Source organism: Littorina saxatilis, linkage group LG2 (genome assembly GCF_037325665.1).
Source record: "Littorina saxatilis isolate snail1 linkage group LG2, US_GU_Lsax_2.0, whole genome shotgun sequence".
Taxonomy (NCBI): domain Eukaryota; kingdom Metazoa; phylum Mollusca; class Gastropoda; order Littorinimorpha; family Littorinidae; genus Littorina; species Littorina saxatilis.
Window position 1 is genome coordinate 84,749,917 of NC_090246.1, and position 27,090 is coordinate 84,777,006.

A 27,090-nucleotide genomic window follows, 5' to 3' on the forward strand; every position below is an offset into this window, starting at 1 on the left:
TTTGTGAAGCATTTACTTGGTGTGCTGCTGATCATTTCGCGATGTATCAATAACGGGTTTTCGAAGATCCCAGGTGGCCCCAATCGTTTAATATTTGTAGTGTCAGCGCATTTTAAACAACAAAGCGCCCCCCCCTCTCTCTCTCTACTTATATTCAGTCCAGTTAAGACAAAATGTATTAAATTCACACACACACACACACGCACTGACACACACACGCACACACACACGCACCGGCACACACACACGCACACACACACACACACACGCACACACACACACACACACACAGACACACACACAAAAGTGTACGCATAGAAAGAAAATTCAATAGCTTTAATCTCTGTTCTTGTTTCAAAATTTCTCAGCGCATTATTTTCCTTTCAAACCTGACAGGCCATATACAAATATAATCAGTAACAAAAACACCTAAAACATAATTGCGTATTGGTCAGTACAACATGGATTGAGATAACATTCTACCGCGTCTTTGGTAGTGCCTTTTTCACTTCTTGGAACTTTTTCTGTCGAAGATACTAGAAGGTGTATGAAGCACGGGATGCGTTATTTCCGATAATTCCCTAAACTAACTGAAAATGTAAATAAATCTTGTATTTCCCGGACAAATGTAAGGTTCGGGGTGAACAGGTTAAAGGGTTAACGACAATGGAAACACAAATTTCAGAATGCACGAGAATGTGTGTTTTATTTTATCATCTTTTGTTTTTGGTTTTTATAGATAAAAATAAAATGGCCATTACTTTCAAACATTTGGTAATGGCGGTATTAATTTTGCGTCCGACACATCCTTTCAAATAAATGACGCATTATATTTTGAACGTTGCGCACATTAAACATTATCACAGATAAATAGTTAGGGCAACAAAAAAGCAGTTCTTCGATAGTGAGAGAAGTGTGACTAAAAACAAAGCTACACCAAACATCTATTATAATCTTGTGTACAAGTCACCTTGATATATCAACCATTGCGTATTTGATTGCAGAACAAAACCTGGTCACGGACACATAACTTTTTAAAAAGAGAAGATATATCAACAACAATTAATAACTTCAAGAGCTCAAGTCCCATAAATAGCTCCAACGGCGCTGAACTACTTGATCAGTAATATGTTCTTGCTTGTTCTGATCTTTCAGCTTTGTACAGAACTGCTCTTATTTTGTCTCCTGTTCTTATTAGTGTGTGTGTTCGAACCTCATTAATGTTTATCAGATCATTTTATAAACGACTTAAACAGAGAACGCTTGGAATCTTTAATTTTCACAACAGAGAACGAAGAGACATTCCTCAAAACAGAGATAAGTTTGGCACATCAGCCCCAACAAAAGTAATGTCTTGTTATTACCACTCGAGGTGCATGGCGCAGCAAAGAAATTTGGAAGGGTGTATATTAATCCAAACTCTTCAAGGTAATGAAAATACACGTTCTGTATTTGAATCCTTCAGTGGATTCTCTATGGGAGTTGTCTTTATCTTATAGCGAGAACGATTGATCCAGGTAAACAAAAGAATCTATGTTCTGTGATGAAATGAGGAGACCGAAGAACCGTAACCATGGAGACAGAGGAACTGGAAAGTGAGTAGCCGCAGCACCGACTGGGGATGTGGTGGAGGTGTGTGGAGGCTGCCAGTCCGGTGAATCCTGTAACGATCTAACTCTTGATTGCTGCCTGGTTGTCCTTTTCGTCCTTGTCTGTAACAACGAGAGACAGAGACAGTTAGTGGATGTCAACTATGTGACGTAACACAGAGACAGTTAGTGGATGTCAACCATGTGACGTAACACTAAGACACAGATACAGTTAGTGGATGTCAACCATATGTCGTAACACCAAAACACAGAGACAGCTAGTGGATGTCAACCATGTGACGTAACACTAAGACACAGAGACAGCTAGTGGATGTCAACCATGTGACGTAACACTAAGACACAGAGACAGCTAGTGGATGTCAACCATGTGACGTAACACTAAGACACAGAGACAGCTAGTGGATGTCAACCATATGTCGTAACACCAAAACACAGAGACAGCTAGTGGATGTCAACCATGTGACGTAACACTAAGACACAGAGACAGCTAGTGGATGTCAACCATGTGACGTAACTCCGACAGACAGAGACAGTTAGTGGATGTCAACTGTGCGATACACAACTATCTCAAAGACAAACACTGGAGCTTAATAAGAACCGATTCAAGTTTATCGTGACACAAATAAAAAATAAGAAGTGAAAAGAAAGCCGTTAAGAACTTATTTGTTATCTAAAATAACCTTAAAACATCAATCAAAATGACCTGAAACTTCTTTTTAATTCAATGACCACTAGGTTTAGTGGCAACAAAAATCACACTCATGATTTGCAAAACATGTGAAAGAACATAACGGTTGAGAACAATTAATTGGCTGTCTGCATCAAGAAATGTATCTACTAAAATTATACATTAATTAATGGTGAATTAGAGGAGTTTAAAGGCAATAAAATATAAACCATGAAGGAAGTCTACATGAAAATAGACCAACAAAACAAGGCATTCAAAAATGTTGATCATAAGGAAAGCGACAAAGAACATGCGTTGATCATGTTCAGTTGGGAGTACAGTTATTATAGTAAGCAAACAGAACGAGAACAAGAAGGAATTCAAACACAAAATATAACCATGCATAATCATAACAAATGAAGGTCTTTCTCGGTATCATAATGATACCAAGGTATCCTCGAGGAAGAATAAATTCAATAAGTTGAAGCCGTACACATGCCACGCTTACCAAGTTGATATGTCTGATTTCAAAACGGAAATGTTAAACGCAAACAAAGTAAACAAAAAATAATTCGTCATGCACAATCTGATAAAAGACGAAGTTGTAAGTTTAAACACTGCAAAGAAGAATCTAGCAAACACAAATAAATTCTTATTACATGAGACAAAATCTTAGATTTTAGTAATGATTTTTTTTAATTCTTCAGAGCATATCTACATCAATCATGTCTTCAACATTGTTAAATAGACAATTGAAAAGCTCTCAACAATGCTCTCGTACATTAAAAAGTGCACAAATTGAGCACGAAGGAAAAAAACGCCTCCAGCACAAAAGTATGAAAAGCATAAATTCATTCTGTAAAACATGCACAAGAAAATATCAACATTACAAATGTAACCGAGTGCCGAAACACCACAATCACCTTTGGAGGCGAAGTCCAATCAAACAGGATTGAGAATTTTAGAGCTTATTTCTAAGCCCTATAAAAACTGTTATGCATTCGCAAAGGAATCCATACAGAGAGACAAAAGCCGCCAGACCCCATCACAAACAGGACTAACTCTACAATCCACAGGTGTTGCCTAGTTCAAAGGCGAACAACTCTGCAGAGTCTGCTGTGAAGGGCAACGGTAGTCTCCCTGTCACACTCGCCCCCGTTTGAATGAACTTTGTCCCCAAAGTTCCGAACCATGGACCCGCCAAGCTTAGGTCCCTCCCAGGTTCGTGGAATGGGAACAGCACGAAAAATGATTCAGTGGCCATAACGCCATTCCTGAACATATCATGTCGAGTCCCATCCTGTCGGCGACGCCAAATGTAACCGAGTGCCGAAACACCACAATCACCTTTGGAGGCGAAGTCCAATCAAACAGGATTGAGAATTTTAGAGCTTATTTCTAAGCCCTATAAAAACTGTTATGCATTCGCAAAGGAATCCATGAACATACAGAGAGACAAAAGTCGCCAGACCCCATCACAAACAGAACTCTACAATCCACAGGTGTTGCCTACTTCAAAGGCGAACAACTCTGCAGAGTCTGCTGTGAAGGGCGACGGTAGTCTCCCTGTCACACAAAGATTACATAATCTAGACACCTTCCCGTCCAAAAAATTCTCTTGCATTCTGTGAACGAATTGGGCCTAAGAAAAAAAGTGTACTGATGGCAATGTCGATTTTGAAGGCACAAATAATTCATCACGCTTCAGTAACAACAGCTAGTGTCAATAAGTCCATTATCATAGTATTTAATTCTTAATGACAGTGTGCAAATAGCTGTCTTTCCAACCACCTCGAGCTTCTGTTTTTTTTCTAAACATGATTCTGTATGTGACAAAGCTGCTGACATTAACTCGATTCTCATGGTATATAGTGCATGATAAAAGCGTGCATATAGCTATCTGTCTCGTCATCTGTTGCTTGCTTCAAAAGAAAATCCTCATTTTTTGTTTGTTTGTTTGCTTAACGCCCAGCCGACCACGAAGGGCCATATCAGGGCGGTGCTGCTTTGACATATAACGTGCGCCACACACAAGACAGAAGTCGCAGCACAGGCTTCATGTCTCACCCAGTCACATTATTCTGACACCGGACCAACCAGTCCTAGCACTATAACCCCATAATGCCAGACGCCAGGCGGAGCAGCCACTAGATTGCCTATTTTAAAGTTTTAGGTATGACCCGGCCGGGGTTCGAACCCACGACCTCCCGATCACAGGGCGGTCGCCTTACCACTAGGCCACCGTGCCGGTGAAAATCCTCATCAAGGCAGCGTTTAGGCCCAGGAAACAAAAGGATGACTATCATCCCCTCACGTGAGCAAGTCGTACTGATGCGACTCTGCACCGGACGTAACCGCCTCAATGCCCACATGTCCCAAAAGATTAAGCTTGTCCCCTCCCCTACTTGCAGCTTTGGACTAGAGGGTCAGACCACAGATCACATCCTTCAGAGACGCCCCACCCTAGAGAGCATGAGGAAAACCGTGTGACCAGCTGTAGTCTCCCTCCGCTGCAAGCGGTACGGAGAAAAGGGAAGACCTGGAGAAGACGGCATCATTCGTCTCTCTGTCCCGGCTGACAATATAAGATGTGTAGTGTGATCCACAAGAAGAAGAAGAAGAAGCTTGCTCCAAGTGTGGGTTGACATGATTGTGTTCGTAAGAAAGCTGACGCAATGTCAGTGTCACCAATGCGTGGACATTCTTCCAGTCATTTGCTACTGTCTGCAGATCTCATTAAAATTAATTTGTCATCACGTAGCGCAATAGGTGTTACAACATGATTTTTTCCATCGTTAATACAACCGCATAGTTTTTAATCGTTAACAATCCTGGCCTGCAAAGCTGATGTGTCATTTCAGGCATTTGGTCGTAGAAACAATCTTTGTGGAAGTATGGTATTCAATGAAGTTCTCAACCGTTTGAGTAAGGTGCATTCAAAATAAATTAGTGTTCTGTTTAGTTTTTACCCAGGTCTTCGTGTCCCAGAAGGTCCCGTCAGTTGTTTGCTGATTTTCTGAACCATTAGGGGAAAGAACACTCAAAAATAAAGCTCAATTCATCAGTTCAGTTTACCTGGGTCTTTGAGCACCACAATTAAGGACTGCTACTTACACGTCACTTCGTGTTCTATGTTCCTCTTTCTACATTCCTTAGCTTTTCAGGAGAATGGCGATATCAAATAAAGACATTCCCTGCAAAACGGTCTGCTGTACGCCATCTTTTGGAAGCCTGCCTTTTCCTGGCCTTCAATTGCTCTCTTGCGTAACATTCTGCTGCAACAGCAGACAGAGACCTCGCTCTTCGACTGTCCGCAGTTTTCACTCCTACCCTACATGCCCCCGTTGTTTTGTGTTGAATGGGGCAAGGAGCCGATGACACCTTGACATGTCGGTCCTGGTGTGGATGCGAGGGTGGAGCAGAAGGAGGGTGCGGTTTCAATAAAGGCTTTGCTTCTGAGAAAGAGTTGTCAGGGTTTAGAACGGAAGGTGAGGATTGGGAATTGTTGAGTTCTGAGCTAGCGGCTGGTGAAGTGAAGGGCTGGGAATTGTTGAGTTCTGAGCAAGCGGCTGGTGTAGGGAGGGATTTGGAAATGTTCAGCTCTGGGCAAGCGCTAAAGAGCTGAAAACACGAAACCCGCTGTCCTGACTTGCAAGACCTTGAGGTCAAAATCGTTTGAGAATGTTCACAGCTGCTTTTATTTCTTAGCTGACAGCCGGACTGGTCACACGTGGAACTGTTGTCAATGTCGCTCCCAGCTGTCCATGGCCGAGAGGACTCGAGCCTGCCTCTGTTTGACAGCTTCACCTTGTATGGACTTGACAATCTTCGAGGGTGACCGTATACACGCGCAGCTTGCTCGAGCGCAGAGACTGGCCTCTGGCTCATTACAGCAAGTGCCCTCTTCTTTTGTATAGCAGCAGCTGCCCTCTGTTCTTTCGCAGCATCTGCCTTCTTTTCTATACCTGCAGCTGCCCTCTGGTAGATAGAGCTACAGCTAGCCGACCTGATGTGCAGACGGTCAGATGTCCCTGAGGCCGAGTGACAGGTTCGGTGAAGTCTCCCCTCTCCAACGTTGTGTTCGTTTCTCTGGGGTTTGCGCGGGGTGTTACCACCAGAGTTGTTCCTGTTGGCCTGAGCGCAGTCAGGCAATACCAGCTGCCAGTCTATGTCTTCGTTCACTACTTCCCCTTGGTTGTAGTGCGGAGACTGGAGCTGATCTCTGCTGACTTCTTCACGCTGGTTCTCAGGCCGGCTGCTACCAGAAGCTGCAGCTTGTGTGGAAACGCCAGCACCATCTGGAGCCCGTCCGTGCAGCTGTAGGAGGCGTATTTCCTCAATGCTGTCCGAAAAATCTGGGGACAGGAGGCGCACTGGACGTTCGCTGGGACTGTTGTAGGTGTACCTCATGTCCTCGAAGGAGTCGTGGTCGTGCGTGGGAGGTGAATTAGGGGGGCGAGCGTTGTAGACCCAGCGCGTGATGCGACTATCGGAGAGGAATGTCGTACGGCTGTGGTCGTTTAGCCTGTCCTGACGGTCCTGCAAGAAGATGCCGTCAGACTCGCTGTGCGTCAGAACGTTGTGAAGGCTTTCGTTGGGGGTGGTGCTACCGCTGTAGTTGGAGTGCCTGCGCTGTTCTGGGCGGGCTTCTCTCGTCTTGGCGGAGGAGTTCGAGCGAGACAGATCAAAGAAACGGTGCAGGTCGTCGTCGTCGGTGTCGTCCAACGGCCGGTACACGGTGAACTGGCCCTCCTCGTCGCTGCCGCTTTCATCAAAGAATCCCTTAGGAAATTCGTTGGTGTTGACTGGGGAGGTATGAGGCCGAGCACAATGGGGTCTCGGTGGGTGGGGTGGGATCAGACGTTCTGGACTTGAAGCTAAGTCAGCTGCCACGCCTGCGGGCGGTGCATCTGCGCCTTTAGCAGATTGTTGCTCTGTGCATCTTGCCCCTGTTTTTTGCTCTGCGTATCTTGCCCCTGTTTTTTGCTCTGCGCATCTGGCCCCTGTTTTTTGCTCTGCATATCTGGCCCCAGTTTGTTGCTCTGTGTATCTGTCCCCTGTTTGTTGATCTGCGTATCTGGCCCCTGTTTGCTGCTCTGCGTATCTGGCCCCTGTTTGTTGATCTGCGTATCTGGCCCCTGTTTGTTGCTCTGCGTATCTGGCCCCTGTTTGTTGCTCTGCGTATCTTACCCCTGTTTGGACATGAGTTCGTTGAGCTGGGTCGCCTGTACTCCTGCGAGTTTTTGCCAAATGTGCACTTGACGGTTTCTTTGAAGGAGATTTTGCAGACTTCTTCCTTTCATTTAAATCCTTTGGGGGTTTGTGTGGTTGGCCATCAAAGTCATAGAGTTTGGTCAGATTTATAACGATAAAATTGGAATCTTTTTCCTGGATGGTAGAATCTTTCGCTGTCTGTGGCCTTGATACCTTTACAGATGAAGCTTTTGGACATTTAGCAGTGTGAGGTCTAACATACCTGGAAGGTTTGTACTGTGAAGCTTTAGACGGCGGGGTTTTGGGTTCTTTGCCGCTGTTGGCGCAAGGTATTCTCGTCTTTGAGCGGGAAAAGAAATCGTAACACTGAGGTTTTACAACCAACTTGCCTTGTTGGCGAGACCTTTCATCAGCCTGGCTCGCAGTTTCAGAATGTGCTGTCACCTGTTTTGAGACTGAGCCGTTTGAAGTGTCCAAAGGTAAACCAGAACACTTAGCAGCAGTAGAATTCGGCAAAATTCCAGCTACTCCCACGGGCTCTTTGGTTGCGCGTTGCTGAAAAGCAATCTTTGCAGTTTTGAGCGACGGGTTTGAATAGAGTGTAAAGGTCTGAGCGGTGTGTGGCCTTTGGTGACCTCCGCTTGTCGTATGTCTCGATCCCAGAGTTTTGTTAAGGTCACTGTCTGGCTCAGAGTCTTCTTTAGAGTCACGTCTGTTACCGGCGCTGTTCGATGAGTCAGGTCTCCATTTTGGAATTCTGCTTGGGTAAGGATTCTGCGCAGGAAACTTGTATGACTCAGATCTTGGCTGCGGGGTGTCATACGAGAAATGTTCAAAACCACGGCTCTCCGGCCTGTTAAATCCAAACTGTAGCTTTCTGCTGGAGTTAGGATTCTGTCCAGGAAACGTGTGTGACTCAGATCTTGGCTGCGGGGTGTCATACGAGAAATGTTCAAAATCACGGCTCTCCGGCCTGTTAAATCCAAACTGTAGCTTTCTGCTGGAGTTAGGATTCTGTCCAGGAAACGTGTATGACTCAGATATTGGTTGCGGGGTGTCATACAAGAAATGTTCAAAACCACGGCTCTCCGACCTGTCGGATTCATACTGTGGCTTTCTGCTGGAGTTAGGATTCTGTCCAGGACACTTGTATGACTCGGATCTTGTTTGCTGGGTGTCCTGCGAGTAATGCCCCACGCTTTGTGGCCTCTCGCACCCAGAAGGCTCCGAGGTGACTGGATAGTAATGTATTCCGCGACGGCCTGCTGGCCTGTCGGACCCAGAAGGTTCCAAGATGTCAGGAGAGTAATGCGCCCCGGCACGGCTTGCTGGCCTGTCGGACCCAGAAGATTCCACGGTGTCAGGAGAGTGATGTATTCCACGACGGCCTGCTGGCCTGTCCGACCCAGAAGGTTCCACGGTGCCAGGAGAGTAATGCGCCCCGCCACGGCCTGCTGGCCTGTGGGACCGAGAAGGCGGCTTACTGCTGGGACTGGACTCCGGGTCATGACAGTTTCTGGTCAAGTCCAGCTTGGTGACAAGACCTCTGTTCGATCTTTGTCTACAGCTTGAGTTTCTGCTGACGTCATCCCACGGAACAAAAGCGCTGTTATCTCTGGAAGCCGTTCGGTAGTCGGACTCCAACTGTACACCGGGAACATGGCCTTCTATTTCTTCCATGTAGAACTCTTTCTTGTGGTCCTTGTCGTAGTCCCTTCCCCTCGCATTGCTAGTCGTAGACCCTGACCAGCGGACTCGGGTCCCTGCCTCTGTGAGAGGGGTAAGTTACAATGTCAGTTTTCACCAAAGCTCAATTCGCTTCTCCGCATGCAGAACAAACAGATCGCATGCCAGTTCTGGTTTTGGACCCATGCTTAGCCGCGCCGCTGCAAAACTGGATACTCAGCTTTCAGGATTAGCATTCCAGTAATTGAAGCAACACTGCAGAATACAAGCATGATGAGAATGGACAAACGCAAACACAATTAGGGAGCGTTCTGCAACTTGAAGACATTCTTCAGCCGGAGTTGACTGATCGAGATGCGAAGTGCATGCAACACAGGACATCTCATAATATTGACCTTCAGGCAAGGAGGTCAATATACTTGGAGGCACTGTTCAGAGTTTACTGGGATGAGAACTCCATGCAACACGTACAGGACATTTCATGATGTTAAAATGTCAAGCAGTGATGTCGATATACTTGCATGGAAACACACTGGAAGATATATTATCATTAATCATACTGTGGCTCATAGAACACCTCAGTTCACATGCATCCTGTGATATTAAAATGTCAGCGAGTTCGATATACTTGGAGACATTAGCATTATACAGTGATACACTTAACACTTCAGAAATTCCCATGCATCTCGTGATATCAAAATGTCAGGCAGTGAGTTTGATATACTTGGAGGCACTGTGGAAGATACATGAACGTTATACAATAATACACAGACCGTCTCAGTTCCCATGCATCTCATGATGTTAAAATGTTTTATCCTACATACGTGAGAGACACCCGTGAGATAATAATCGTTCAAATCACACGTGTGTATATCATGTAAATGAGGTCATGTCAAGCAAGTCTGGCAGGGACCTGTTTTTCCACTGCTTATGATGCCAAAGTCACCGAGACAAACGTCATTATAGAAGAACAAAAATTGCGCTCGCTAATTACCCTCGATGAATCTTTAGAACTAACACGTCACGCCACACTTTCAGAGTGACGTTTCTTTGCTTTGACATAATAGATTGCACGAGGCTTTAGAAGAGATCGAGGTTCCAAAACAAGCGTCTTCAATTTAGCTGCCTCGAATGCAGGACATTTTCAGTAAAATACACGTAAGTACAGTATGTAGGATAAACAGAATACTACATGGCTTGCTGTGTCGTACCAGATTTACACTCGTTGCTTTTTCAGATAGTGAACAGCTCGCTTTCGCTCGCAGTTCAATATTTAAAAAAACAACTCGTGTAAATCTGGTGCGACACAGCAAGCCATGTAGTATTCTCTATAAGCAGTGAGGTTGATATACTTGAAGGCACTGTGGAAGATACATTAGCATTATACTGTGATTTATAGAACGCCTCAGTTCCCATGCATCTTATGATATTAAAATGTCAAGCAGTGAGGCCAATATACTTGGAGGCACTGTGGAAGATACAGAATATCTCAGTTCCCATGAACCTTTCTTTCTTTATTTCTTTATTTGGTGTTTAACGTCGTGTTTAACGTCGTTTTCAACCACGAAGGTTATATCGCGACGGGGAAAGGGGGAAGATGGGATAGAGCCACTTGTCAATTGTTTCTTGTTCACAAAAGCACTCCCATGCACCTCATGATATTAAAATGTCAAGCAGTGAGCCCTATTTACTATATCTCAGTTCCCATGCATCTCATTATATTAAAATGTCAAGCAGTGAGGTCGATATATTTGGCGGCACTGTGGTAGATACAGGAGGATATCACACAGTGATTCACAGAACACCTGATGTTCCATGCAGCTCACCAGAAGCAACGGTCTCGGCGCCAACATCGGGCTTTGGAGAACCGCTCTCTGCTTTTGTTTCAGCGTGTTCTGCTTCTCCCTTCGTTGCTGTGTTGCTCCCTGTGATACCATGCATAGGAATGAAATTGAAGGACATTATCTATTTAGAGGTACATTTCTCCCTTCGTTGCTGTGTTGCTCCCTGTGATACCATGCGCCATGCTTAGGAATGAAATTGAAGGACATTATCTATTTAGAGGTACATTCCTTTTTGTGTAAGCACACATGTTCACCACCTTAGATCTGACCAGGCTTTTACCTAGGATAGGACCATCTCTCCATTTGGACACATACCAAAAGTCAACAGCCTGCCTGGGCGGGGATGTAGCTCAGTCGGTAGCGCGCTGGATTTGTATCCAGTTGGCCGCTGTCAGCGTGAGTTCGTCCCCACGTTCGGCGAGAGATTTATTTCTCAGAGTCAACTTTGTGTGCAGACTCTCCTCGGTGTCCGAACACCCCCATGTGTACACGCAAGCACAAGACCAAGTGCGCACGAAAAAGATCCTGTAATCCATGTCAGAGTTCGGTGGGTTATAGAAACACAAAAATACCCAGCATGCTTCCTCCGAAAACGGCGTATGGCTGCCTAAATGGCGGGGTAAAAAACGGTCATACACGTAAAATTCCACTCGTGCAAAAAACACGAGTGTACGTGGGAGTTTCAGCCCACGAACGCAGAAGAAGAGAACAGCCTGCCTGCTTTCTGTGCTGAGTGCTAATTAATGTTTGAATGAATTCATTCTCGAACTCACACGTGTGTCAATCTGCAAAACGAATTAATCCAAATACCAACTCCGCACAGGAAGCACATTTGTACATGTTGATATTTTGTGTTCATTCCAGTTGAAGGGAAGGATGTTTCTCGCGTGTAAAAGACTTGACAGTTCCCTGGTGGTGAATGTGATCGAGTATATTTAATTTTACGAACAGTATTGACTCCGTTTTACTAGAAAATTTGCAACCCCCCCCCCCCCTTTTTTTTTTTTTAGGGGGGTGCGGGTTCACTTGATGCAAGGTGATGATAAAAGCAGAACCTTTTAAACATGACGTGCAAGTGAAGTACAATAATTAAATATTAGTTGAACGACAATATAAACTTAGTTATAGGTATAAGATCATGGTATCTTTTCCAGGTAAAAATGAGACAATATTATGGTATACAAATCAATCTAAGGACACTAGAGTATTGCGTATATGCAAATATCCTGATTTCAGACGCTATTCCAAACATATTACAGCAACAACAACACACACAGATAAACAGATATGTAGTAACTTAAAAAAACTGAAAGACAAAAACATGTCAAAACAGGGACAGAGAGAGCATAGATATGCCGGGAATAAAAGTTGACAGGATTAAAATTGAAAATCTGATGTGGATAAGCAGAATGCGAGCAAGGCTTGCAGCAGGGGTAGCAGCTTGTGTCCTCAAACATCAACTCACAAACAACAGGTGAGTAATCAATAACATAAAGTTAGAAACAACAGGTGTTGAACAAGATACATGTACATAAGATGAGCCGACAGGAAGAGAATGTAGTTGAACACATTTGTTTGCAGACAGTAAAAGCATACATGGATGTAGATCGTTTCGTCTCAAAAGTATTCATGACAGGTCTCCATAAAAATGCCCATAGTACAAGTCAGTGAAGTAAAAATATGTGACCCTCCACCACGGATTGAGTCGCATGTCACCTTTGCATGATTTTCATATTTTTACATTTTCCTAACAAGTTTTTTATGCTCTATCCAGTGGTGAAAACCGTTTTAGAAAAGAGCGAAAACTGTTTGAGTTATAAGCCTGTGACTAAGGTGACCCTCACACTGTTACCAGACACTCCCCAGACTTATATTGAGCCCAGCGCAGAACCGCGCGAGGTGACATGCGACTCATTTCGTGATGGAGGGTCACATATGCATAAAGATCAAATCCATGGAGAAAAAGTCCATGCCTATGAAAGTAATAAGCACAATTAATGATACGAACAGAAACAGCAAAAACAAAAGTGCAGGTCAGTTAAAAGGTAACCTCCAAACCTGTTCAAGGTCAGGAGGAGCAAAACAACAACAGCAACAACATAATGTAAGTGTTAGAGTGGGGTTATAAATACTGAAAACGGTTTATAAAATTCAACCAAAATGAGTTTTTAAAAGAAACAGACTATCTTATAGACTTCCAAAACTCCTGATGTACCATGTAGTTTTAATTATGAGTGCTAGGAACGTTTGTTTTCAATGATTAGTCATCAGTGTTTTAATTACTGAAAAGAAGCTATAACCTTTCTCTTTTACAAAAAACCGACATCCAAAACAATTAGTAGGCTGCTGAATGTTTCTTTTGCTTTCCACCATCTTTGAAGGAGCAACCCCAAAAACTAAGTGAACATATATTTTCACCAGTAATTAAACTAGTATTTCTCTTGGGTGTGCATTTTGTTCGTCTACTTTAAAGATAGCTAGATCAAGTTTTTATCAAATGTTTCATTTTGTCAATAATTAAAAATGTGTCAATTTAAACAAATTCAGAGACTCATTTTGCGTCAGCTTTGTAAAAAAGTATCTATGGTGATCAAAAGCTTGGCTGGATATAATCTAACTATGATCACAATCTCAAGTTACCATTTATGTTGCCACGGAAATCACAACACGCTGCCCATAAAAGTGGGTCACCATGGTCACCAGTGCTCTTCCTATAACATGTCAATGACCTTATAAATCAGATTGGTCATCAAAACCTGATGTACTCCACACGAGAACTGCATGAGTCATTTCAACAATACCACTACCTCCTCGGCTGATTTTGATGTGCAGGGTGCACAAAAACATGGTTGGCTATTCTGCGCCATCTATGTGCATGCCAAATTTAAAAAAAATCTCATTTGGCTTTATATCTTCGTTATAGGCCAGATAACACAAACAACAAGAAGGGCAAAGCCCATACGACTCACATGCTTGACCTTGACCTTTACATGACCTTGACCTTCAGGGTCAAGGTCAAATAACTAAACCTAGCAAATACACTAAGAACTGCTTTAGACATTTTTCCTACCAAAATACATGTGACCTTGACCCAAGGTCAAGGTCATCCAAGGTCATGCAACACAAAGCTGTTAATTCAAGACATAGGAAGTGCAATGGTGCTTATTGGCTCTTTCTACCATGAGATATGGTCACTTTTAGTGGTTCACTACCTTATTTTGGTCACATTTCATAAGGGTCAAAGTGACCTTGACCTTGATCATATGTGACCAAATGTGTCTCATGATGAAAGCATAACATGTGCCCCACATCATTTTTAAGTTTGAAACAGTTATCTTCCATAGTTCAGGGTCAAGGTCACTTCAAAATATAGATACAATCCAACTTTGAAGAGCTCCTGTGACCTTTACCTTGAAGCAAGGTAAACCAAACTGGTATCAAAAGATGGGGCTTACTTTGCCCTATATATCATATATAGGTGAGGTATTCAATCTCAAAAACTTCAGAGAAAATGGGAAAAATGGGAAAAATAGCTGTTTTTTAGACAACATTTATGACCCCTGCGACCTTGACCTTGAAGCAAGGTCAAGATGCTATGTATGTTTTTTGGGGCCTTGTCATCATACACCATCTTGCCAAATTTGGTACTGATAGACTGAATAGTGTCCAAGAAATATCCAACGTTAAAGTTTTCCGGACAGACGGACGGACGGACGGACGACTCGGGTGAGTACATAGACTCACTTTTGCTTCGCATGTGAGTCAAAAACTGATTTGACCAAAAATATCCAGAAAACAGATCGACTGCTTCAGTTCAAAAAAACATTTATTTATTTATTTGATGTTCACTTCTGTTTTAAATGGCCAGAAATTATTTCAGTGACTAGAAGTACAATAGTCATTGGCTTCCTATGTATACAGTACGCACACTTTGCTTTGAGGTTTTGCTTCGATACAGCCCTTCTCGTGTCAGAGATCATGTGCGTCAACACAGATTTGTCCAGGATTTTGCATGGGACAACACCAGCCTTTAACTCGGACACATTCCAAAAATTGACAGCCGGGATGCGTTCTGTGCACAGTGAAAGTTTGTTGATGAATCATCTTTGTGAGTGACATATTATATCAGTTTACAGAATTAATTCAATACATATTTCCCACTTGTGAGCAGCTATGCTGGGTTTTTTATTTTTAAATTCTTCAACTTTAATTGCGTGTGTGCACGCGCGGGCACGCGGGTGTGTGTGTGTGTGTGTGTGTGTGTGTGTGTGTGTGTGTGTGTGTGTGTGTGTGTGTGTGTGTGTGTGTGTGTGTGTGTGTGTGTGTGTGCATTCGTGCAAGTGTATTAGGATGCTAGCTCTTCCCACGAGTAAAAGTCTGGACAGATTTGTGGTGGTGAACATGATCTTTTTCACCACAAGGACCGTACCTTTAACAACCCCGTAGCCAGGTGCATCCCAGCTGTTACAACAACTCCAAAAATCAATTTAACCAAAACACTTAGTCAAACACTTGCCTTTAACACTATTGTGACTAGCACTGCCACGGCGTTTACGTCCTGCCTGCCCAAGCTTGCCACCAAGAAACTTCCCAAAAATCAGTAACTGTAAAGAAATCTGTCTAGCAAGCTTGAATTAAGTCCAATCACCACCAAATTTTGTGTACTAATTCAAAAATGGATGCCCAGTTCAGTCGTGCTATTTATAAGTTTGTCACGCGATTTGTTTTAGCAAAGGGGGGTGAAAGGGGGATAATTTGTGTTTTTTAACGTTTTTTTGTGTGTTTTATTTTCTACTGCTTTTTTTAAAAGTTATTTTTTAACAGAAAGTATTATAAATAATGTTATAACCAAACAAGGTGTAAAACCTATGAATTAGCTGAAATATTGTTAACATTGTACACAGAAATAAGGAGACAGTACAAAGAAAAAAACAAGCAAATCACGCATTCACTCACAGCATCCTGACTCAAATGAAACAAAACTGTAGATCTAACACTCACCAAATGATGTCTAGGTAATCCATATTGAATATAAGTCACATTTTCACAACAAAGTACCAACTGTACACCTATGAACAATTCCAAAAGGATTTGAAGGCTCCAGCCATCCATTGTTATCAGTGCTGCCACGCCCCCATAGCTCCTGCACGATTCCGAGATACATGTTCGTCTAGCAGTATCACCGCCAACCACGTGTAGTTTGCCGACTCGTACTAGCAACAACGGGACTGTTTCTTCCTCACTTTCACTGCTTGTATCGCTTTCGTGAGGCGAAAACGATACGTCCGAATCATGCTCTACGGGATCCTCTAGGTCCAACATCCGGAGAATCTCCTCCCGAGACAAGGCTCGCCTTTGATTCATTTTTTTTCCTCAAAAACGCACACAAATCAGGCGGATTTGCAAATGGCAGAAGGGGACGCCAAGTGTATCAAGGGAAACAACTCAATTTATTTGCAAGCTTCAAAAACCGGGAAGCAATCACGAGTCGTGTACCCTCTATGGCTGGTACTGAAAAATGCGCTTCCCGTCCATGGGCGTGTCAGCGCTGGTACTGATTTATCAGTGTCCCGTCGCGAAAGTGTTAAAAAGTAAATCAGATTGACAAAAAGTGGAACCATACATACTGCGTCTGCATGAACTCACAGCAACAACATACATCATTAAAAAAAACAACCATGAAACACAACACTTCGTCAGCTTTAAATTGGGAACATACCAAAAGGAATTCGGGGTTCCATAACAAAAGCATATGTGAGCACTATTTTGATTTGGAAAAATCTGAAGAGGTATACAAAGAAGAACAAGAAGAGCAAACGCTCGATCGAGTCACTTTCGCAGTTCTGAATATTATATGAGGCATCAGATGGACAGGAAGAAATTGCTATTCACAACACAATGAGTCACGTTCACATAAAATTTGAGCCCGGTCACTTTTATAGTTTCCGAGAAAAGCCCAACGTTAAGTTGTGTGTTGCCGAACAGAAAAGGCTAGTTATCTCCCTTGTTTTTCTGATAACGTTCGTAAAAGGCTACAGATGTAAATACTTTGATGTAAAGAATAATCCTACAAAGTTTCAATCACATCCGATGAACTTTGTCAAAGATATAAAATGTCTAATTTTTCCTTTGACGCTGACCTGTGACCTTGAAAAAGGTCAAAGGTCAACGAAACCATCGTTAAAGTGTAGAGGTCATTGGAGGTCACGACTAAACAAAATATGAGCCCGATCGCTTTGATAGTTTCCGAGAAAAGTCCAACGTTAAGGTGGTGTCTACGGACGGCCGGCCGGACAGACTAACACTGACCGATTACATAGAGTCACTTTTTCTCAAGTGACTCAAAAATACCACGTTCTGTTGGCAAAAAAATTCAGCGTGCATACATGGAATACAGGATACAGGGAAGTTGAAATTGCACAGACACAGGAAAAATGCCAGATGCAGGATACTGGAAAAAGCTGTGTGAACACAGGATATTATAAATACATTTCGGCTTCTGCCATAAATGATTTTATGACGAGCTACAACCATCTTTTAGCCTAACATTCGATGGAGGCTAAAGAACACACTTATCCCTAAACGGTTCAGTTGTATGCAGACTCAGTGTCACGTGGGAAGAGTCTAGCTTTAGCCTCTTCGGATCCTGAGTCTACACAGAGAACAACGCTAAACAAATTTGCTACAAGGAAAAAGAAAAAAGACGACCAAGCATCCGCAAGCGACGATCAGGGTTTCAATTTTACTCTCTTTTATCTTTAGTAGTCTTAAGTTTATTAGGTGAAAGAATCGTGAATTTTGTCAGTAGATTAATGACTTTAACTTAATCGATCGGAAGCGTGGGTCGACAGAAGACCGGTTTCCTTTGTTCCCGGGATGGCAGAACGGGGGCTGGCACTAACAATTAACAGCCACAGCGCTGGAAGTGATTTTGCGCTGGAGGATATCGCCTATCGCTACACTAGAGGAAATCTTTAATCTGCTACCTTTAGTTGGGGACAGTGCTGCCGTCGGGCAACGTTTTCGAACTTATTCCTCCTGAATCAGTGAATGTCGTAACGAGCTAAAAATAGAAGTAAGCTTCCAGCAGCATGAGTTTACACTGTGCACGCGCGTGATGAGTCATGCGACCTACTTTGGACAAGCAGTGGAATCGGGTTGCTTTTAGAGTGGCGAGTTTCACCCCAAAGCTAACAAGCTTACCTGCCCAAGTTCGAACGAGAAATTCGGAAGTAATCAATTCCATCGAATATTCATTGAGGATGAAAGTAGCTTGTTCATTTCAATGCTTGTGATTCTCTCAGGTGCCAGGATAAGGTTCCGTTACTCTTGCTTACCCCATAACACATGCGTATGCATGCATAAAGAGCGATTACTTCCCTTTGTTTATTTGGTGTTGAATCACTAGCTTTGGAGTGCAAATGTTAGCAATACTAGTGGCGTAGCAGTAGCACTAACAAAAATTAGAAGTGCACCCAACAGCAAGAATAACAAGCAAGCCGAGTATGCAGGGCAACAACTGATAACAATGTTAATAATAATATACTAATTGTTTAACAGTTACTTAGTTGATCAGGTAACAACATGTTCGGGAGGCCGACCTCCTAGAGCAACCCAGGGGAAGAGACCGACAAGGCCACAGGAGGAGCTGCCTAGGCCGAGGGAGGCTGAGAACAAAATACAGCGCCGGACAGGGACCGCAGCTGCGTCTTCCCACGTGCCCAGCAGTGACAGTGACAGCCAGGGGGCCTGGTTTGAAGAGGCGGAGCACGCCAGCAGACAAGAACCTCAACAACAGCAAGGTACTGATGCGGGCTTCGTTAACAGGTTAAAATCCCTAGAGGTGGCGGCCAATCAGGCTAGACAAGATTTTGAAGCCAGGATTAGGGCGTTAGACTCAGGCTCAGAACTTTATTACAAAAGGATAAAGGTTTTAGGCAAAGCCTATTCTTCCAACCTGTCCTTTATACAACACATATCAATCAATCAATATGAGGCTTATATCGCGCGTGTTCCGTGGGTACAGTTCTAAGCGCAGGGATTTATTTTAATTTTTAATTTTAATTTATGCAATTTATATTGCGCACATATTCAAGGCGCAGGGATTTATTTATTTATATAAAGACAGATGCACATTACAAATATGAATTCAATCATTACAAATATGAATTCAATCATACAGAAATACATTGTATGGAATGCAACACAATGTGCATTTAAGGAATTACATAAGGAGAACACAAAATTACATTGACATAGTTATACCTTTCATTGGGAATAAAGTTGCTCCGATCAGCTACACATCCGTCAACACTAGTGCAAAATGTTTAACAAAATAACAATCGAACAAGACATTTCATTCACGAATGATGTGTGAACGTGACTGTCTCTTAAACATTTTCACTGAAGTTGCATTTCTTATCTGTTGGGGGAAGGAGTTCCAGAGAAACGCTCCCGAGAAGGCTAAGCTCGATTTGTAGAGGTCTATGCGAGGTATAGGAGGGACGAATTTTTGGGACCCATACCCCTTTAGGCATGTTTGAAATGTGATTGCAAATATTTAGGACAGTCGTCATTTAGAATTTTATACATGAACACAGTCTCGTTTAACGTCAACTGATCTTTCAAGGGGAGGAAATTCAAGAGCTTTAGTTTATCATCCGTGGACCTATTCAAACCATGCAGAATAAGTTTTGCAGCTCGGCGATGCAGGGAATTGAGTCTTTTTAAATGAACATCACCGCAGTTATCCCAAAGTGTCGATGCGAAGTTTATATGAGGCATTATGTGGGCGTAATAGAACATTTTAGAGCTGGTTGTAGCAAGTCAGCAGGGGCAAAGCGCTGAAAAGGGGGAATCAGGCTCTGGACAGCCCTTTCACTTCGGTAACGGACAAAAGTAGCTGCGAGGCGGTTGACACCCCTCCAAGCCAGGGCTTAGATGGCTTAGCCACCTCGCCCATCTGCCTGGTGAAGTTAGTTCATACATTAGAACAGTACCCCAATCAAGCTGATGCTCAGGTTCTTAGGGAAGGATTTTAGCCAGGGCTTTAGGATACCATATCAGGGAGAAAGAAAGCATGAAAGACTTGATTGTCTCCCCTGTGGGGTTGGTGGAAGTTTACACCAGGAGAACACAGACTGATATTTGATCTTTCATAACCTCATGAGGATAGTTCGGTTGACGGAGGTATATCAGCTAAGCTATGCGCCGTACAATACACAACTTTTGATGCAGTAACATGTATGAATGGATATCAAGTCTGCATTCAGACTCCTTCCTTTACACCCTTTAGATTTTGGATTGATGGGCATGTTGGTCGAAGGCATGTTCTTTGTTGACAAGGCACTGCCATTTGGATGTTCTAGCTCGTGCCCCCCCCCCTGTTTGAGAAATTTAGTACCTTTCTAGAGTGGTGCATGAAACAAGCTAACTTCTCCTGTGATGTAATCCACTACTTGGATGAATTTCGTGGGGGTGGTGCTTCGAGGAGCAAGCTCACGCAATGTTGGACAGTATGCTATCAACTTTTTGCGATTTAGGAGCCCCTATTGCCCATTGCCGCAGACAAAGTAGAGCGTCGCAGAGAGGCATCCGGAAGCCTGCCCAGTATTGGCCATGCAGGCTTATCTACAAGTCAGACCCAGCGGGTCAGGGCTGCTCTTCAAGCATTTTGATGGCGCGCCTCAAAGCCGCTACCAGTTCCAGGCCATGCTGAAAAGTGGGGCGAAGGCACTGGGCTGGGAGGTGAACAGATTCACCTCCCACTCATTCCGCATCGGGGCAGCCACCACAGCAGCTATGAATGGCACACATAGGGGCATGAGTGGCCTGTACCGTCACAGCATGTTATTCATTTTGCTGCCCATCTCTCACTAACGGGAAGGGCCCATACAACGGCTCGCACCTATTTGGCTGGGATTGGTGCAAAACACAAGCTGAATGGATGGGATGACCCCACAGAGCATTTCCTGTTGAAGAAGTTATTGCAGGGCATGGCTAAGCTGGATAGACGACAGGATCAAAGGAAACCTATCACTTTTCAGAGACTCAAGGATTTAATTGGTGTCCTCCCGGGGGTGTGTGCTAATATTTTTGAACAGGCACTGTTTACAGCAGCCTTTTGCTTTGCCTGCTGCAGCGTTTTGGTTTCTTTCGGGTCAGTGAAATAGTGGGCCAAGGGAACGCAGTAAAGGGAGGGCGAACTGGGATCAGTTATGCCGATGTGGTACTAGGAGAAGACCTGACCGTCCATATTGCGGGGTCGAAAACAGACCAAGCAAACAAGGGCGAAAAGGTTGTGATGCGTAGAGTCGAGAGGCATCCCCAAGTTTGCCCAGTGAGAGCGATTGCCCAGTGGAAGCACTTTGATGGGTCATCACTGACCCGATACCAATTTCAGGCGGTTCTAAAGAAAGGGGCTAGCGTTCTGGGTTGGAAAGTAAACAGGTTCACTTCCCACTCATTTCGTATTGGGGCAGCAACCACAGCTGCGGTCAATGGCACGCCCATGAGAGACATTATGGCTTTGGGAAGGTGGGGATCACAGGCAGTGACAAAGTATGTCAGGCCCGACTTGGAGTGATAGTATGGGTCTTGTGTAAATAGAATAGTGGCCAGGTTTTCACCGCCAAAAGATTTTGTGTGTTTTGTATGAGGCTGGTTCACACCGCTGCAGCGTTTGTTTTTACTTTGTGTTTTTCTTTAATATTTCAGAGTTACTGCTTTGGAAGGTTGTCACCTCCAAGTAGTGACGACAAAAGGTACAGGTATAGAAATGAGTTCATGTTTTAGTCCTAATCCACCTTCTCTATCGTAGTTCCAGGAGTCATCGTAGTTCCAGGAGTCCTTATCCTGGGATCAAGTCTGGTGGTCAGGCTGCAGCAGTTCTGCAGTACAAAAGGCACTGGGCTTCAGCTACCGCTGCCGGTGGTGTGGGCTGGGAAGTCCGGCCTTGGGTTTCCCCGGGCTCGGGCCAAGCTGATTGAAGCACTGGGGGCGCCCCCTCACCGAGCTATGTGGTACTCCATGTCGGAGGGAACGACGTGTGCCGGGTTGACCAGAAGCGCTGGCGTGAGGAACTCGATGATCTGGTATGCTTTGTTAGGGCTTTTGCCCGAAGGCGACCGTTGTCTGGTCGGACATGCTCCCGCGAAATTCGGGAGACATGAAAGCTTTTCCAACGGGGGAGAAAATTCCCGCAACCAAAAAAAAAAAAAAAAAAAAAAAAAAATTAAACCGAAAGGCGAGAGGCCGCATTATGCAAGAGAAAGAAAAGGGACGGATTGTTTACCACCCAAATTTTGACCACAGCTACCTTGCCGAAGATGGGGTGCATTTGAGCACCAAGGGGCTGGACCAGTTCAAAGCTGACTTTGAACTGCAATTAACAGCTATGCTTTTAGGCTAAAAGGGGGCTGGAATGGGTACGGATTGGCGAAAAACATCTATAGAATAGCTGTTAGGTGGCGGAAGATAGGCATGGAAAAGGGGAACACTTTACATGTCTGTCTATTTCAGTTTGTTAAAGTTTTAAAACATGTAATTTCTAGTGAAAATGAAACCTTTTTAGAGCTTTTCGTAGCTGTACTGCAGGACCCCAGTGTGAGCCCTAACAAGCCACGGGATGTGGTGCGGTTCGGGGTCCTGTCACCTCCAGATAGCCTGAAAGCCTAGAATTCCTCTGTGAGGAGCTGGGAGCAGCGCACTTACAAAAGCAGCAGCATGTATGCCTAAAGAAAGCACTGGGTTGGTTTACATCACCCACATGCTAGCTGAGGTAGTGCTAGGATGGTCAGAAAGACCTGTTGCTGGTCAGTCAATCTGGGGCCAGCTAACTGGGGGGGAAGGGGTTGCTAATAGTGTTCACTTTAACCATGTCTATCTGCTACCTATCCGTGCCCATTCATATGCCAAATATGTATAATACAAAGATTGCAACATGTGGAAAACATGAATAAATGTGAATTGAACTGTTCATACCTCTTGTGTCTTCAACTTACCTCCCTTGGCATAGTAGAGCGAATTGCTGATCATCACTTTTGTAATTGCATTGACAAAGTATAATTGGCCCAGCATAACTGTAACGGTTATTTGGATTGGTATCCTAACTGCGATCGCCCAGTTGAAAAAAGGTTATGTGTGAGACCACAACTGGAGGATCAGTGGTAGGATAGTGATTGGGATAGAATGTCATTTGTGATGCCAAGGGTGGTTTTGTGTTGCATGGTTGTTGTCTCGTAATAAATACATTTCGGCTTCTGCCATAAATGATTTTATGACGAGCTACAACCATCTTTTAGCCTAACATTCGATGGAGGCTAAAGAACACACTTATCCCTAAACGGTTCAGTTGTATGCAGACTCAGTGTCACGTGGGAAGAGTCTAGCTTTAGCCTCTTCGGATCCTGAGTCTACACAGAGAACAACGCTAAACAAATTTGCTACAAGGAAAAAGCCCACCCTCCATCCCCTTTGTCATGTAGTAATGTGTAAGAGTTGCGTACTTAGTTTAACACTCATTTGGATAAATATGCATAGTTTGAATGAAAAAGCCCACCCTCCATCCCCTTTGTCTTGTCTTGGTGGTAATATTTACTTAATTGCTTTAACACGTGTTGTAGAAATGTATAATTTGTCGTCCTTTAGCGTATCATCATGTTTTTTGCGTGCGCGCGTGTGTGTATGTTGTCTGCTCGGCACGAATGGCGGAAGATAGGCATGGAAAAGGGGAACACTTTACATGTCTGTCTATTTCAGTTTGTTAAAGTTTTAAAACATGTAATTTCTAGTGAAAATGAAACCTTTTTAGAGCTTTTCGTAGCTGTACTGCAGGACCCCAGTGTGAGCCCTAACAAGCCACGGGATGTGGTGCGGTTCGGGGTCCTGTCACCTCCAGATAGCCTGAAAGCCTAGAATTCCTCTGTGAGGAGCTGGGAGCAGCGCACTTACAAAAGCAGCAGCATGTATGCCTAAAGAAAGCACTGGGTTGGTTTACATCACCCACATGCTAGCTGAGGTAGTGCTAGGATGGTCAGAAAGACCTGTTGCTGGTCAGTCAATCTGGGGCCAGCTAACTGGGGGGGAAGGGGTTGCTAATAGTGTTCACTTTAACCATGTCTATCTGCTACCTATCCGTGCCCATTCATATGCCAAATATGTATAATACAAAGATTGCAACATGTGGAAAACATGAATAAATGTGAATTGAACTGTTCATACCTCTTGTGTCTTCAACTTACCTCCCTTGGCATAGTAGAGCGAATTGCTGATCATCACTTTTGTAATTGCATTGACAAAGTATAATTGGCCCAGCATAACTGTAACGGTTATTTGGATTGGTATCCTAACTGCGATCGCCCAGTTGAAAAAAGGTTATGTGTGAGACCACAACTGGAGGATCAGTGGTAGGATAGTGATTGGGATAGAATGTCATTTGTGATGCCAAGGGTGGTTTTGTGTTGCATGGTTGTTGTCTCGTAATAAACAGTAACACGCACAGATCCAGGAAAAAGAACAGCAGCATGGATACTACAAACAGCTGTGTGAGTTAAAACTACAGGACAGTGACCACAGCATGGATACAGAAGTGATCACAGCATAGATCTATACAGGAAAAGGATCTACCTGAAGACCAGTACGAATACTGCAAACAGCATGTGAGTTTCGGGTACATGCAGGAGGCACAGCGGGGATTTAGACAAATAACAGCAGGATGGATACTGCAAACAGCTGTGTGAGTTTTGAATACAGGATATATAGGTGAACATGACATGGATAACTGATAGTGAATACAGCGTGGATACAGGATAGTGAATACAACGTGCCGGATACAGGAAAAGGAAGAGCAGAATAGATACTGCAGGCACCCAGATGAGTTGTGGATACAGGATAGGCATCAATTTGTGGATATCAGAAAAAAAGAACAGCAGAATGGAGACAGCCGCTATATAGTTGTGGATACAGGATAGGCATCAATTTGTGGATATCAGAAAAAAGAACAGCAGAATGGAGACAGCCGCTATATAGCAGGGGCGGACGAGGGGGGGGTTTCTGGGGTTTCCGGAAACCCCCCCCCAGCCAAAAAATAAAAATATTTTTGTGTTTTTTTGGGTTGAGTTTCAATTTTGTGGGTATTAATCAGTGACAAAATCTGCTGCCTGGAACTGGTAATGATCATCCTCAGAATGCACCAGCTTGCACCATTTTGCATCCTTTTTTTCAAAATTTTCCGGGGGGGCATGCCCTCGGACCCCCCTAGCAAGCTAGACGCTTCGCGCCGTCGGCTCGGCGCTTTGCGCCTTCACACCCATATCTTCACAATATACTTTTGGAAACCCCCCCCATAAAATGAACTGATCCGCCCCTGTATAGTTGTGGATACAGGATAGGCATCAATTTGTGGATATCAGAAAAAGATCAGCAGCGTGGAGACAGCTAAATATATAGTTGCGGACACAGGATACTGAACACAGCCCGGATATAAGAAAAAGAAGAGCAGCAATGATTCTGGAAAACATGCTTCTTGGGTCACACGTCAACACACCGAGGGAGAAGAAAGTAGGAATATGCAAAAGTGGTATGCTGAATAAATAATGTGGTACAGGAGGCGCACTACAAAGCTCGAACCTTCGCTGGCACCAACAGCTTCTTTCTTATCTTCTGGAACTGCTTCTGCCACTTCAGTATCTGACTCAACTGCAGTTTCCTCTCTTTTCACGGGGGTTGGAGCCGGTTCCTCTTTCTTGGTGATAGCAGGCTCTTCAACTTTCTTAGAAGCAGGTTCTTCAGCTTTCTTAGGAGCAGGTTCTTCTACAAGCCAACACAGACAACAAAATGCTAGTGCTACACGAAAACGATTCTCTGATGACTGATAAGGTCAAAGAATAATCTGTGTTAACAGTAACCCCCTTTGACATGCAGAGTCTCGTTTCTGTGAAGATTGAGTCCTATTGTAAACACAGACATTCTTTCAGCCTCATGCAGTTAGTGACTTAAGGATCTAACTGCACTAAACCAGGCAGTTTGTGGTGACACTTTTAAAATTAAGACTATAAACTATGTAAGCAGCTGCAAAAAGAGGGTGGGGGGGGGGGAGAGAAGCATCAATAACACCACTACAATGACAATACAGCTATAGCTATGGCAAAAAAAGGTCAGCAGTGCGTCAAAAGCCGTGATTAAGCAGTCTACTGACTACTGACTGACTAAATAGCTGAATGGCTGAATGGATGGCTGATTGCCGGATCGACTGACTGACCTATTCACTGATTGTTTGCTAGATTGATGACTGACTGATTGTTTTCCTGATTGAATGGTAGGTCCAATACATGATTAATTCATGAATGCCTGATTTATTAATCAATTGATTTATTTATTGATTAATTGTCTGACAGATTGACGGATTGATTGGTTAATTGACTGAATATATTACTAAATATCGCCTGTAATCAATTAATTTGTTGATTACTTGATTGAATGATTCATTGTTGCTGAATCGTGCTTTTGAATGATTTGTGATTCATTCATTTGTAAGTCAGAAACTTTGTTTCATATGGTAACATCATTAAGTTTGCATTTAAAAACTATAAGAACAAAACATGAGTTCTGAATGTACAGAATGTAATGAAGTGCGTCTAAACTACAGTGCGCTGTGTCATTTTGTTGGCAGTCAAGTAAGTGCAAAGCCATGGAACTACTCTAAGAATGATGAAAAGTGAAATCAAATCTTGACCTTTCTTTTCGTGACCTTTCTTTTTTCCATGGTTATTGTCTTCGTCCTTTTTGTGACCTTTCTTTTTTCCATGGTTATTTTCTTCGTCCTTTTCGTGACCTTTCTTTTTTCCATGGTTATTGTCTTTGTCCTTTTTATCCTTGTGGTCTTTTTCTGATAGTGGAAGAGAAAGCATCACAGATCTTAATTTGAAATTTCAAGCGTTGTTGGCCATTCATTCATTCAGTGCTGCATGCCACTGTTCTCTTTGTTCTGCTTTTCCGTCTTACGTTTTGTGTCCTCTCCATTTTCCCCCCTACGCTTGCACCCCTGCAGCAATTTGCAGTGGAACTCCTC

At 43.6% G+C, this 27,090-nt stretch overlaps 1 protein-coding gene and 1 long non-coding RNA gene across 11 annotated transcripts in view; one reads left to right on the forward strand and one right to left on the reverse strand.

The window, feature by feature from the left end:
* Nucleotides 1–321: 321 nt before the first annotated feature.
* Nucleotides 322–27,090, reverse strand: part of LOC138959973 (outer dynein arm-docking complex subunit 4-like) — a 50,454-nt gene continuing 23,685 nt past the window's right edge. For 3 of the 10 annotated variants that reach the window (XM_070331679.1, XM_070331681.1, XM_070331680.1), the window contains one exon: nucleotides 2,955–9,260. In XM_070331679.1, the coding sequence (XP_070187780.1) occupies nucleotides 5,455–9,260 (3,806 nt within the window). In that variant the 3' untranslated portion in view covers nucleotides 2,955–5,454. Of the gene's footprint in view, nucleotides 1,713–2,954; nucleotides 9,261–11,003; nucleotides 11,103–25,649; nucleotides 25,833–26,754; nucleotides 26,908–27,090 lie in introns of those variants that run through there. The other 7 variants (XM_070331682.1, XM_070331688.1, XM_070331684.1 and 4 more) reach the window with 6 other exon arrangements.
* LOC138959976 (uncharacterized) lies at nucleotides 17,501–24,237 on the forward strand. Its single transcript, XR_011453853.1, has 2 exons — nucleotides 17,501–18,823; nucleotides 21,841–24,237. It is a non-coding gene; the product is annotated as an uncharacterized lncRNA (long non-coding RNA).